This window comes from Ciconia boyciana, chromosome 3 (genome assembly GCF_034638445.1).
Source record: "Ciconia boyciana chromosome 3, ASM3463844v1, whole genome shotgun sequence".
Taxonomy (NCBI): Eukaryota; Metazoa; Chordata; class Aves; order Ciconiiformes; family Ciconiidae; genus Ciconia; species Ciconia boyciana.
Window position 1 is genome coordinate 80,180,873 of NC_132936.1, and position 14,889 is coordinate 80,195,761.

At 36.7% G+C, this 14,889-nt stretch overlaps 1 protein-coding gene across 14 annotated transcripts in view; it reads left to right on the plus strand.

Annotated features, from left to right (window-relative positions):
• The window catches only part of AFDN (afadin, adherens junction formation factor), a 134,699-nt gene that overhangs the window by 53,441 nt on the left and 66,369 nt on the right, over nt 1-14,889 (plus strand). For all 14 annotated transcript variants that reach the window (XM_072856255.1, XM_072856258.1, XM_072856254.1 and 11 more), the window contains exons 9-12: nt 6,946-7,040; nt 7,777-8,039; nt 9,603-9,672; nt 11,859-11,977. In XM_072856255.1, coding sequence (XP_072712356.1) covers nt 6,946-7,040; nt 7,777-8,039; nt 9,603-9,672; nt 11,859-11,977 — 547 coding nt within the window. The remainder of the gene's footprint in view (nt 1-6,945; nt 7,041-7,776; nt 8,040-9,602; nt 9,673-11,858; nt 11,978-14,889) is intronic.

Here is a 14,889-nt window from a genome sequence, read left to right on the forward strand (position 1 = left end):
ATAAAATAGATCATGAATGTGCTACCATACAAAGAGTTCAACCTCCAGCTAAGGTTAACAACTAAATTTCATAGGATGGTTTACAAGCAGGGTTGTGGTAGAAAAAAAAACGTTCTTTGATCCATCTGCTTGCAGAATTCATAGTTAAAAAGTGAATTGGGTAAATGGCATGGAACTTAATTGTGCTTTTCAGTGTTTGACCGCGTTGATGCAGTGAATGAAATCTGTGATGATTTTTATGTGAAATACTGTTTGGACCACTGGTAAAGTGACCTCACTTTCTGCTCTGTGGTGTTCTGTAGCATCCTTTGGTACTTCTGCTGCCTGGTTTGTGGTGTTGTCTAACATTAACATAGTACGACAAAGAGATTTAGTCACATTAGACAGTAGAGTCTTGTTCAGTTTTATCTGTAGCGTTTGAAATTGATAACATAACCTACAAATCATTATGGATCTTTACTCTAAACTCTAAGGAGAATCAATGTGCAGATATGTCCTGGTTTGGCCAAAAGTCAAGAATACAAAGCCACTTTCTTCTTCATTGTGAAATGTCTACCAAAATACCTTTTCCTTTTCTTACTGTTTTAGCATCTGTTTCCTCATTTTATTTTCTAGACTGCTATAAAAGTACTATATGTCTGTTGGTGTTGCTCAGCCTTTCATAGCTGTGGAGTACAATACTAGGGTTTAAAGAACTCTGTTCAAACTTATGCCTCCAGTGCTCAACTCTTTGATGATTTTGGACTTCCATTTCATTAACAACATTATTCCAGAGAGCAGAGAAGTTCCGTAGAGTGTGCTGAACTAATAAGCATAGCCAAGCTCTGCAGGAACACCTGACCATTGAGTAGAAAGCTTGAAATTTGGTTGCATCTCACTGGAAAAAAAAAATTACAATTTCTTAAATCTTTATCTCAGAGTGTGAAAAAGAGGTCTTAGTACTCTAGAGTCCAGTCTGTCTCTTTGGAATAATGCATTTCAGGATACTTGTATTTATTATAGAAATAAATCCTGTAGTCCTTCTGTGAAAACATTGGCTGTTTATATTCTTGCAGAAGAACCTGGCAGACTTCAGTTTCATGCCCTTTGCAATTGCACAAATTCAGTAAGTTTGCTACTGGAAGTATGTCCCATTTTTCTGTTTCTCCACAGCTGCTGATGTTGCTGGTTGTATGACTGTTTTATAAACTGAAGGTCAGATTCTGCACAGTACGGTAGAGGATGCACTTCAGTAGCTTGTGGCTGTAAATGTGGCAGTCAGCAATTGTCTCTGTCTTCCCTGTCATGTAAATGAACCAATAAACTGCGATAGATCTGATAGTAATAGAAATAAACTGGATAGACTGAAGTGAGATACAGCAGCACTTTGAATAGCTGATACTGACTATGTTATCTGTGAATATGGCTGCTGATGAGTTCAGGGATGTTATTAACTTCAGTTGTTCAATCATAATATTTAAAGGCTGAAAAAAATGACAAAAAGCCATTTTTTAGGATTTGAGCCTCTGAGATTTATCCTGCAAGTCTGAAATAAAAAATTATAAAGCATTAAAAAAAAAAAAAAAAGGCAAAACCTTAAGGCTTTTCTCCCTGCCTCATCACAAAAAAGCAACCCTGAGCTGTAGAATTGACAGCAATGGGAGATGCTGAGAACGTGCAGGTATAACAACTTGGAAAGAAAAATTTATTACAGGAAGTTGGAGAAGCTTGAAAGGCTTGGCCAGGGCGGTTTCCCCAGCCAACCTTCTTTCTGAGAACGGAACCGCAGTATGGTATGTGGTAACACTTTTACACATTAGTTTGAAGGAGCTTTGTTGTCTGTCACGTTCGTCACTGAATCTTCCTTCACCAAAAATGTTTACTATTGGCTCTTTCTTCTGGAAGTGCACATCTTGTCTGAAATTTAATAGCAGAATTATCTGCTGAATTCGACATCATATTTCAAATCTGCCCAACCAATCTCTTAAACTTCTGACTGTCTAAACTCTTAGCACTCAGGAACTTGTGCAGGAAATCTGCTGCTTTTCAAATGTGGATTTAGCTAATTTTTAGGTCAATAGGTGCAGTCCCTTGTGCCTTGTGCAGTCCCAGTTCAACTTTGGGCCTACTTGTTTGCTATGATCTGATCTTCATCATTTGGTTTAGTCTGGTTTTAAGTTAATACTGTTTCCCAACATTGTTTCAAGCACTGGATTAGTTAAATCAATTGAAATTATCATCTCCGAAGTGGTGTAGGGTTCACCTTTTAGTGGTGAAGTAATGCATTTAAAATATATATCCATGAAGGGAGGCCTGTCTTGTGTTTCTGTGTTGATCAAAAATGTACATTTGTATTATGAATCACTGAGTTGATGTGCTTACAGTGACTGTTCACTTCTGTTCACTACACAGGTTTTTTTTATAACACTGCTATTTGAATTCTGAATGTTGACTCATAACTGCCTAAATCCAGTCATGAAATATACTTGTATTGCATCCTCAGCATGGAAAGTGATACAAAGCCACAGTTTTCACAGGTTTTACATAAACAATTTCACTAGTGACTATAGGTGAATAGTAATATACTGTGCATCTTTTTACACTGTGTGTTTTATAGCGGTTTTTACTGTACACTTACATGCTTTAGTGTTTTTGAAAAACCCTTTTTTCTAAATCACTGTTTCCTGCCTGGTCTTTGGTGATAAGGTCTGCTTTCTGATTGAGGGCTACCTCTTGAAATACAACTTTTCAATCGGCGATAGGCAGTATACACAGATGTATATGTATCTTTGTATGCGTACTTCTGTCATGGGGGAAAATAACTTGTGAAACTTCCTTCAAATGCAAACTCTACCAAGTTTATTTGAACCCTCATATGATGTCACTGGGAAAAGCTTTGTCAGGTAGATAATTAAGTTTAATGTATGCAGTAGTGGCTAATTTGGTCTCTTGAATCATAGTTCTTGCTTCTTCAGCTTATGTCTTGGAAGCACGCCTGGGAGGCACATTCCAATTCCATTTTCTAAGCTTAAAAAAAACCCCCAAACTAGGCATTTTATGCACCTATTTAGCTTTGCTAATGTTATTCAGCCATGGGTGCCATAAATAGAATACAGACCATCTTTCTTCCATGCCACATATTTACTTATGCACACATATAAAATGAACAAGTTTGTATAGAATTCATACATTTTCCTTATGCCTCTTGCTGCTTCTTCTGTATTGTTTATTAATGCCCCCCTTTCTGAGAACTTTGACCTTTCAAATTTCTGAATTAAAATAAAATTATTGTCGCGTCATATAAAAACCACAGATATATTACTCCCTTCCCCTCCCGCCCCCCCGATTCGGGACCTTAAGTCGTATGACTTGGATCATATGTATCACCTTTCTGAACCATCAGAAGTCTTTAAAGTTTGGTCCGTAGAGGCTAAGAACAGCCTTCTTGGACTGTCATGGTTTGGGGAGCAGGGACTTTGCCATAAGTATGGCAGAATCTGTATCCCGCTGCAGTGAGTTATGAGGAATGCATTCCAAACAACATTTAGGCAAGCTTCCAGCTGTTGAAAAACAGGAAATACAAGACTTTACACTGTAGTATAACGCAACTCCTTCCCTCCTGCATCCCTCCCCTAGAACAAAAAGGCCTTTCATCCTTTTTAGAATTTGTAGTAATTCTCTTCAAGATTAAGATACCTTTTACTGTAGAAATTGGCTTTTACTGATGGATGATTACATGTGTGCTCCAAATAACTTTCAGTAACTCCTTGAATTTTCCTTGTTTTCCTGGGAAGAAAAAAAAAGTGTATCTAGTGCTGTGGTTGTAAAGTAAGTTTTTTCTTATTACATTGGATGCCCCAGGGAAACAAAACAGTCTTAATTTGCCTCAGCAGAAACGTTGTGATACTAAAATATATTTCTTATGTGAAAGCACATTTTACATGATGTGCATCTATATTGAGGATATAGGGTGGTGTGAGGTAAACGTTTATGAGCAGGAGCTTGGTATTGATTGATTGTTCACAAGTGCTGAACTCAGGAATGAGATCCAGAAGTTATCTTAAAATATTATGATAAATAAACACTTGAAAAATATAATATTTTACACAATATTTCAGAAATATGTAGGAATATTTTAAAGTTTGGGTGTTGTTGTTTTTTTTTTTTCTTTTTAAGATGTTAAAAATGAAAAAATACGGGGCAGGGGGAAGTATATTTAGTTACAGGGGTGAAATCACCAGACCGCAAAGCCTATTCTCTGATCTGTATATAAAGGGCTTAGAAGAAAGTGCCATAAGAAATTAAGAACAAAAGCCCTAGATAACTAGCCCTGACTGTTACGCCACTGACTTTGGAAATTCCAGTATTTTTGCATGTTGAATAAGGGTCTTTGCCTCCAAACTGAATCTTGTATCTTTTAGGTGCCAGTTTTAGCAAATTTGGATGTGGGTAGGAGGAGGAAATGTTTGACTTTTGGATTCGTAAATAAATTAAGGAGCTACTCTAGGTTTTGATGTGTAAGTTGTAGGGAGACATAATAACAATTCAGAGAATTGGGGGTAAGCAGCCAAATGCATTCAGTAGCATATTACATGTCTGCATTTGGTGACAGTGAAGATGCAGACATGTAATTTTTGATTAGCATTGTTAAGTATTAAAAACTGCACACAATTTAAATTGCTGAAGATACTGTATTAGCATTACCTTTTGTAGTGTACAGTGCAGTGATGTATGTCTCTATAGATTCAAATATTGGGATTTAATGAAAGGCTTATCCCTGTACCTGAAGAATGTTTAGAGGACTGAGTGCTCTTATGTTTAATACTTCCTTTGTGATACATGACATACTGTCCTGGGTTCAGCTGGGGTAGAGTTAATTTTCTTCCTAGTAGCTGGTATAGTGCTGTGTTTTGGATTTTAGTATGAGAATAATATTGATAACACACTGATGTTTTAGTTGTTGCTAAGTAATGTTTATACTAGTCAAGGACTTTTCAGCTTCCCATGCTCTGCCGGGCGCAGAAGAAGCTGGGAGGGCGGCACAGCCAAGGTAGTTGACCCAAACTGGACCAAAGGACTATTCCATACCATATGGCGTCATGCTCAGTATAGAAACGGGGAAGTTGGCCAGGGACTGTCTGGGCGTTGGTTGGCAGGTGGTGAGCAGTTGCATCACTTGTGGGGTTTTTTTTTCCCCTGGGTTGTGTTCCTCTCTCACTCACATTTTTTTTCCTTCTCACTACAATTTTTTGTTTGTTTGCTTGTTCCAATTATCAAACTGTTCTTATCTCAACCCACAAGTTTTCTTTCTTTTGCTCTTCCGATTCTCGCCCCCATCGCACTGCGGGGGGAGGGTGAGCGAGCGGCTGTGTGGTACTTAATTGCCGACTGGGGCTAAACCACAACACGTACTACTATTATGATAGTGATTCTAAATATGTTCAGTAACTGGATATTACTGTAGTATGAGCACTTAACTTTGGTATTTATAGTACTAGTCTATGGACTGTCTCTGCCTGATGTCGTTATGTCCCAGCAATGTCACAACACCCCCAGGAGAAGCTTACTACTAGGAGCACCCCTTATACTTTTCCCCATGTCAAAATAATGTAAAACTCTGTTGGTATAATTCTTCATTGATTCACTCATTCACTTTGTTTTCTGTTCTTTTGTACTGTTGGCTTCCTTTCTTTGTGTCTTCTGCTTTTAGTCAGTGTATGGTTCTTAACAGTTAAGTTTTCTCTGTGCTGTTGACTTTTAATTCCTTTAAATACTGTTAATTGAAGGATTGATAGAGGACTTCATAGACTAAGTGAAATCTTATGGTTAAATGGCTTGCATTCAGAATTTAGTAAACAGATCCTGGTAGTAATGCCGGGACTTTACAATTAGATTTATGGAGGTTCTGTTTATATTGACTTTCATTTAAAATTTGAAGATGACTAGTATCCTACCGAAGATAGTATCACTATATGTGCCATGGCTTTACTAATATTCTCTAATGCTTTTGGGGGATAACTTGAAATCATTGTTCATGTCCACAGGTAAGACATTCTTTGTCTTGCAGCCTCCCTTTCTTGCATCTTCCCTTTGGAGGAGAAATTGGAGAGGAGTCAGAAGTGACAGTATTAGTTTAGTATCTGATAGTATTTAAAGTTGTAGTATTTTCTGGGAAGTGGGGAGGATTTATATGTATGCCAAACCCCATCTGTGTTAGCCTGTGAAGGCAGCAGCTAAATCCTGTGCTGCATCCAGTGTATCTTGTGAAATTTTATTCTATTTGGATAACATGTTCTTCTGTGGGGAGGAGGAGGAAGACGAACTTTATCTTTGACCTCATTTTCTGCGAGATGAAAATATAGGTCAATGGGACTATAAAGATAAGGCCAAAAGTGCTACAGTCCTGTATATCAAGACTAAAGCTGTCATAGGCAAACATTGTGTAAGATTGTGTTTTAATATGACTCTCTTTCAGTATCTGATGAATAGGAAACAGTTTGGCATGTTGGCCACCTGGCAGTAGATATTGCTGATAATAGGTACTTTTAGTAAGATCAACAAATACTATTATCACAGAGATCTGCAGATATCTTATTTTCTAAATATTTTAAACCCATATTGGTATACCCATATAAAATCTTAGAGATTAACCAAAATTGTATTGATTAAACTACTAAGGAAGTAGAGAAAGTTTTTCAAAATATGTTCAGAATAGTAGTTCTTGATTACTTTATTCTTTGCAGTTGTAGAAAACAGCCACTCTGAGTAGGCTCTGTCTACTTTCAATGTTTTTACACTACAATGAACAACAAACTTCCCAACAAATCTTGAAAGAATGTCACTCAGGTTTGGTTTTTTTTTTGGTGAACATTGCTACTCTGAACTAAATTGCAATAATGTAGAAATATTGTGTGACTATTTGAACTGTAATAACTTGCAAGTTAATATTTGTCACTTTCTGTACAGATGGTTCTGACTCCAGAGATAAGCCAAAGCTTTATCGTCTACAATTAAGTGTCACTGAAGTTGGAACTGAAAAATTTGATGACAATTCCATTCAGGTACGGAAAAAAGCAGATTTAGATGACACAACTGATCCAGTCTCTGGTCACTTATGTGTAATTGTCAAAACTAGTAAAATATTCTGTGAATACCTTTCAAAGCTAAAAGGGTAAAATATTCCTGCAATTCTATGTTAATGGTCATAACTGTGATTTATTTCCTCTCTCTTGCTCTAAGAAGAAAGTAAGGGTTTCATTATTTAAAAAGGGGTATTCTTTTTCGTCACTGGATCAAGTGGTACCTATCAGTGTTATCATAACTGCTTAATGGCTTTCAAGTCCTAGTCTCAACCACTTTGAGTGAGGTAGGATTTCTTAAATGTATAAAACAAGCAGAGTTGTATGAAGGTCATGCCAGGGAGTCTCTTATAACACCCTGGGTCCACATCAGTGCAGTTAGTTGACTTGTAAATACTTGCATTGTGAGATTTCACATCAAAACAGCAAGTGGAAGAAGACAGTTCTGAACAGCATATGACCAAAAAAGTGAAAAACTTTTTTCATTAAGGGATTTCTTCTGCACGTTTTAGTTAAATGTGTGTTTTATTATCTCTGTTGCAAGGAAAATTAAAGTGAAACTCAACTGATTTTAGTACCACTCATCTGTGTTGAATTCATAAGCAAGCAAAGTTAAGTTACTAGTCTGTAAATAGGGTAGGCTGCATCTCAGTCTTTTGTTTTAATTTCGGCTGCTGTATAATTTAGTTTATTCCATGTTAATTAATCCTATTTCCAGTTATTTGGTCCAGGAATTCAGCCTCATCATTGTGACCTCACTAATATGGATGGAGTTGTTACTGTAACCCCGAGAAGCATTGATGCCGAAACCTACGTGGAAGGTCAGCGTATTTCAGAAACCACTATGCTGCAAAGTGGAATGAAGGTTCAGTTTGGGTCATCTCATGTATTTAAGTTTGTGGATCCCACTCAGGACCATATTATTCCTAAAAGACCTATTGATGCAAGTCTTATGGTCAAAGGCCCAAGACACAAAACTGGGTGAGTAAAATGTATTTTCTTCCCACTGAGGTGAAGGGGGGAGCCTTGGAAAAAATAGAGAATGAGAGCATTATAAATGGCCTGTGACTAGAGTATGACTTTAAATGAGTTCTGAGTAGCTGCTTTTAAGTGTTAAATATAAAATAACCATTTTAATACTTGAGCTCCACCTTGTGATTTTTTTTAGGATTAGCAAGTGTCTTTTTCATTATGAAGTATTCAGACAAGTTTTCCTGATGCTCACTTCTGTGTTTAAAAACAGTGGAATGCCTTATTTTTAACATATTTCGAAGTTCATCCAACCTCCAGGAAAAGTGAAGAATTCACTGAATGTTTTCAGAGAGCCTGGTTTTTGGTTTTTTTTTCTCAGATAGTAACTTAAAATTCCACTAGAAGGATTTGGAAATTAAGTAGGGTAGTCATGAAATGAGACTGTCAAGATAGGGAACTAAATGTCTCAATATACCAGCCACTTTTTACAGTGAGATTACTTCTAGTTTCTGTGTTGCAAGGACTAACAGTCCAGAAGTCCATCCTATTGTTTCTCTGTATATTCATATTTTTGATAGGTGCATAATAAAAATACTGATTATAGATTTAGTGACTTGTGGGGCTCAGGTATTCTGTTCACTGGCTGTAGAAATATTCAGGAGAAACAATCTTAAAATCAGACTGTATAGCATGGAAAAAAATAACATCATATCTTCCATCCTCTTTGGGTCCAAATGAGGCTACTATTGTAGTATACTGTGGTTTAGAAAGGAAACAAATTGGCTTGGAGATGAATGAGAGAAAGATACCTAGGAAAAGAGGCTCTTTGGCTAATCTGCTGAGTTAATATAGATGTGCACTTTAACCATTATTATTTTTTCTCCACTTAATTTTAATGTGGAAGTACACTGTGTGTTTGTTGTAGGACCTGTCTGCAGGAAGACCTCCAGCTTTTTAGCTGTTATGTAATACTTCTGCTTAAATCTTGAGTTCATTCTACATCTAGCCTGCAGATCAATAAACAAATGCTCTCACAGGTTTACATAGTCAACTGCAAAGCACTGTACTACTGCAGAGCTTTACCTGGACAGCAAAATCTCTGACAAAGGGCTACTGCAGCTTGAACAATCAAATATTTTTAAAATCTTTAGAATAAGCAGATAATAAAATGCATTACTATTATTTATGAATGATTTACATTATGAAGATTGTTGTACATTTAGTATTGAAGAGCTGAGCAAAAATTTGTACTGTCTACTACAGTGAATACAATACCTTGAACATATTTTTATGTGTTTTTATATTATTTATGTTTATGTGTATTTATATTTACTCACTTGACTGGGGAAAAAATGTAACTAAGAATCTGTTTTTCCAAAGGAAATTATCTGTATAAATATTTGTAGTGTTTTTATATAAAGAATTGATAGTGTTTTTAAAAAGTGAGTATCAACTGGACTCATGGTATACCTCTTGAATTTTAATTTACTAATTTTAGCTACTCTGTTCCTTGTTTGTTAAATGTTTAACTATAATTTCTAAAAAGTATTTGAAATGTTATCTTGCCTTTAGAGCTGTTCAGGAAACCACATTTGATCTGGAGGGAGATGTTCACAGTGGAACAGCATTACCAGCAAGCAAGGTATTATATTTTGGCTAAATTAGCAATAAATAATCAAAGATCATGTGTAAGTTAGGTCAAAATTATAACATCAATAGTATTTGGTAAAGCGTGTTCAGTTCGTCATTCTCCCCAGCCATTTCCTGTTGTGGGTGGGCTTGGGTATCATGTGCATTATTGTTTAAAAAAAAAAAATAAATATTTTTTTTCCACAAAACTGTTATGTTTAAGTTTGTATTAGCATTTGGCATGCATTCTCTGCCAAGAATAGTAACTTTTTTTAGGAAGGGAAATTGTCAAGCCTGGAATAGTTTCTCCCCAAACTGACCTATTGAAGGCAGATTACATGCAGGTAGAGATTCATATTGGAAATGATACAACATTACCTCATGTATGTAGCATATGACTATTGTCATCTGCGATAGGGTAAATAAATGTTTTATATAAAATGTGAAAGGGTGTTCAATTTTAATTTAACTAGGCTTTTAAAATTTAATGGATATGACTTTTGACTTCAATAGAGCTCCTGTACACACATTGACTAAACAGTCTCTGCAGTCATAGTTATAAATATTTTATGAGGTGATAATCTTTTCTTGCTTTCTTTCTGCACTGTCTTTCTGTTAATAAATTCTGTGCCAGAGTTGCATTTTCCAAGAGCAAACAAATAGAGTAAAATGACACAATGGTTAATGCCTTTCTTGGTGCTATGATCATGTCTCAGATGAAATGAGGGAATTAATTATTTCAGCAGTATGAAATGTAGTAGTCCTCCCAGAAATGCATTTCCTTTTATGTTTTATTACTACTATTACCAAATTTAAGTACTCATAAAGAAATTTAGTGGTATTGGTGTGGCAGCGTAGATATTAATAATACTCTGATAGCTTTTGAAATATATTGGTTAGTGTTACTTTTTTTTTTCTTGCCACAGACTTACGATTCAGTTTTTTTCCTTTCTTTGTAGCTTTGTTTGTGACAATGCTTACTTTTATCTTGGATGCATTCTTTACCTCTGATAGGAATTTATTTAGTGACATTTTAGAAGGGGAAAAAAAAAGAAATTTTGTAAACTATTAAAATGCCTCAAAATTGCTCAGAATTGGAGTTTCTGACATTATTATATGGCATACCTCATTCTTTTCAGACTCATTAGAAAATACTTCTAGTGCATCTAGGGAAGCTTGGGAAAATTTAAATTCTTTTTTTTTTTTTTAATTGTACTGTTTGAGAATGTGCATCACATCTTATTAAATCACTGGTGAATCACTTGTTTTCTAGCAGTTGCTCTTATGAGTTTGCTGTTGTATTTGGGAAAGGGGCAACAATAACTTTCATTAAAGTTCTCTGAGACCTGGTGATGAAAAGTGATTAATGGATTGGCATGTCAGTACTGAAAAAACTATTTTGTTCAAACTTTTGTTTTGAGATGCACTCTCTGGTAGGTTTTCTTGTGACAAAGCAAATTATTTAGTCCTAGAAATTTCTTAGGAAATGTGGAAACACTTCATATTTTACTGATGTTTTTTACTGATGTTTATACTGAAAAATAATTGCTACATATTTTGCTGCTTAAAGCAGTGTGTTTTTCCCCTTCCTGATAGGGTTTGATGTAATTGCAAATCATAAATGAAAAGCTTCCTATTAAGGAGCTTGTGACACTGAAAGAAGACGAACAAAATTGTACATAAATTGCATAGTTTGAATTGCCACTTCTTGTCTTGGAAAATTATGTACTGTCTAACAGATCAGACTTTCCTTAAGAACAGGATAAATTACGGCATGGATCAATAATGTAAGCGCTTGGAGCTATTGCAGAAGCAGGGTAGGGGAGCATAGCCAGTTTTAAATCTGTTAATATGTTTAACTTTGTCTCAACTAAAGTTTTCATTAACAATTAATTCTTAGTTTGTATTGATAACTATGCAACTTTTAAATAAAGACGTTTGAATTTTCATTATATGTTCTTGCAATGCATTAACACATAGCTGCTCCTAGCTGGCTGTTGTCGTCTTTTGACTTGCAAGTGTGCTCTTGGATGCTTCATTGTGGTGAAAACACCTGCTGAGCTGCTGGATTCTGTGCTCTTCTGTTTTCCCATCTCTTTTCAAGCCTCAAATTGACTCTTCATTTTAATAGTGCCAAGCACAAATACTGGCTAATCCAATGTTTGCGTGCTAAGCACCTGTCCTGCTGTTTTGAATTAGAGCACCAGCAGGCTTGATGGTGACAGGACATCATCAGCATCGAGCACAGCCGAACGAGGAATGGTGAAGCCAATGATTAGAATAGAACAGCAGCAAGATTACCGCAGACAGGAAAGCAGGTAGGAAATGTGTAATCCATTACTTCTCATAATGGAAAAAGCTGGATACATTTTTCTGATAGATCAAGCAGTGTGTTTAAAAAATCTTAAACTACCTGAATTTTCATAAGGAAAATGAGATTTGCTTTGAGACCTCACTCCAAATAAAACCCAGGATTAACAACCAAAGCAAAAACTTCAGAATATTAAAAAAAAATTACTTCTTTGCTTCAATATTCTGTTATTTGTAGTTCCCTTTTTGTAAAGCCAAGCTGATAGTCATGTCACACCATTGTTGATTTGTGGTTAGGCATGTCGTATGAAATGCCTTTAATAACAAAAGCACAATTATTTGAAATTTTAATTTGTCAGTGGCAAGATGATGTGATTTACTCTGGAGAGGGAAATAACCAGGTCATTCTTATTTCTACAGTAGTGTTGTTGGCAAGTCTTGTGAGCAAAAATTTTAGCTACCTCTGAATGCCTGTCTTGTAAAGTTATGTAATTTATAAATACATACAACACCTGCTTCTTGATTTTTTTGCTTTTATGATATAGTGGCTGTTATTAGGTAGGTAAATGCTATCCCATTTTGCTCATAAGCCCTTTTTTCAGATACAGAATGATACTTTTCATGCCCTGCATATTCAGTTTGTTTCCAAAGCCATAGTGGAAAACACTGACTTCAAATCATATGCCATTTTCTTGCTATTCAGTCTCCATGTATTCATAGCACCTTGTTCAAATTCAGTTTGTGCCCATCCAAAAGGACTCAAGTCGTTGTTAGACAATGTCTTTTAATTATTAGCATTGCTTCAAAAATTGTCTCTATTTTCTATTATAAATAGAGAAGACCTGATGGGATACATCCAAAGATGCTGGGAGTTGGCTGATATCATTGCAAAGCCACTGCCTCATCTTTGAAAGGTCACAGAGATCAGAGGTCCTGAATGACTGGAAAAGGGCAAATACTACACCCATCTACAGAAAAGACAAGGTGGAAGATCCAGAAAATACAGACCAGTCAGCATTAATTCAGGCCCTGGGAAAATTGTAGAACAAGTCCTCATAGAAGCTATTTCAAGGCACATAAAGGACAAGAAAGTGGTTAAGAAAAGACAGCATGGCTTTATTAAGGATAAATCATGCTTGACCAACCTGACTGGCTTCCATGATGAAACAACTTGCATAGTTAATAAGGGGAGAGCTCTGGGCATCATATAATCTACCTGATTTTAGCAAGACATTGTCACAATCTCCCAGAACATCCTTGTTGATAAGATACGGTCTGGATCAGTGGACCACAAGATGGGTGGAAAACTGTCTAAACTGCCAGGCTGAAAGCGTGATGGTTAATGGCTCAAAGTTGAACTTGGCAGCTGGTTGTGAGTTGAGTTTCTCAAGGTCAATATTGGACCTGATACTACTCAGTAACTGTATAAACAATCTGGGTGACAGGATTGAATGCATCGTCACCAAGTTTGTGGGTAGTACCAGACTTGGGGGACAGCAAATAAGCCACAAAGAAGAGCCACTGTTCAGAGAGACCTATGCAACAAGAATTGCATAAAGTTTAACAAAACTAAATGTGAAGTCCTGAACGTGAGACAGAAAATGCCAAGAGCAACGTAGGCTGAAGTCTGGCTGTTTGGATTGTAGCTCTGCTGAAAAGAACCTAGGGTCCTAGTGTACAGCAAGCTAAACTTGAGTCAGCAGTGTATCCTTGCAGCAGTGAAGGCAAACTGTGTCCTGGGCTGCATCAGCAAGAACACAGCCAGCAGATCAAGGGATGTGATTATCCCACGTTACTTGGCTTTTGTTAGGGCACACGTGGAGTATTGTGTCCAGTTTTGGTGCCCCCAGTTCAAGAGACAGATTTAAAAACTGGCACCAGTTCTGTGAAGAGACATCTGCACCAAGATGATTAGAGGATTAAAGAACTCGATATATGAAGAAAGGTTGAAGGGTTTGGGTTTTTTCGGTCTAGAGAGAAAGTGGATCCAATCACAATCTTCCAATACCTAAAAGAGAGAGGTTAGAGAGAAGATGGAGGTGCTGTCATCACAAGGATGCTGGTTGACAGGTGAAGAGGCAATGAGCAGAAGTTGCTTTGGGGGAAAATTATTTGGCTGTAGGGAGTGGGGGGGAGGAATCTTCAGTGTGAGACCAGGTGAACATTGGGGTATGTGGCCCAGAGAACTAGTAGAATCTCCCTCACTGGAAATTTTCAAGATTCTGCTTGACAAGGCTCTGGGTAACCCTGGATAAAGCCCTGCTTTCAACGGAAGGTTGGAGCACATGATCTCTAGAGGTCCCTGTCAACTTAGGCTTTTGTGCGATTGTTTTTTCTCTGGAGTCCAATGGCTTGGTCAGTTCTGATAAAAAGAACATATTTATGAAAAGAATGACTGGGTACCTAGAGTTGGAATTACATAGCCTTGATAAGAGAAGGCTCAGGGCAGATCTAATCAATGTGTGTAAATACCTGACGGGAGAAACTTCTTTACTGTGAGAGTGATTGAACACTGGAACAGATTGCCAGAGAGGGTGTGGAGTCTCCAACCTTAGAGATACTAGAAACCTGGATGGACAAGGTCGTGAGCAACTTGCTCTGGTTGACCCTGTTTTGAGCAGGAAAGTTGGACCAGATGATCTCCAGAGGTCCCTTCACACCTTAGCAATTCTGTGATTCTGTGAAAATTTTTTCAAATCTTAAGAAAAATACAGGATTGTATTGCTGCCTACATAAATCATCTTTTAAATTTAGATGAACTGCTATGATAAATGGATGAAAGGTAAGGTAAATGTGCTGCAGGGTTAAAAAGTGCAGTGATTCAAGTTGTAAAGCTTCTAGCATGAAGCTTCTAGTACCTTTAGGTGGATTTATTATTCACTAGACAGAAAACAGAGTTCAGAGATGTGAGTGGTAGAAA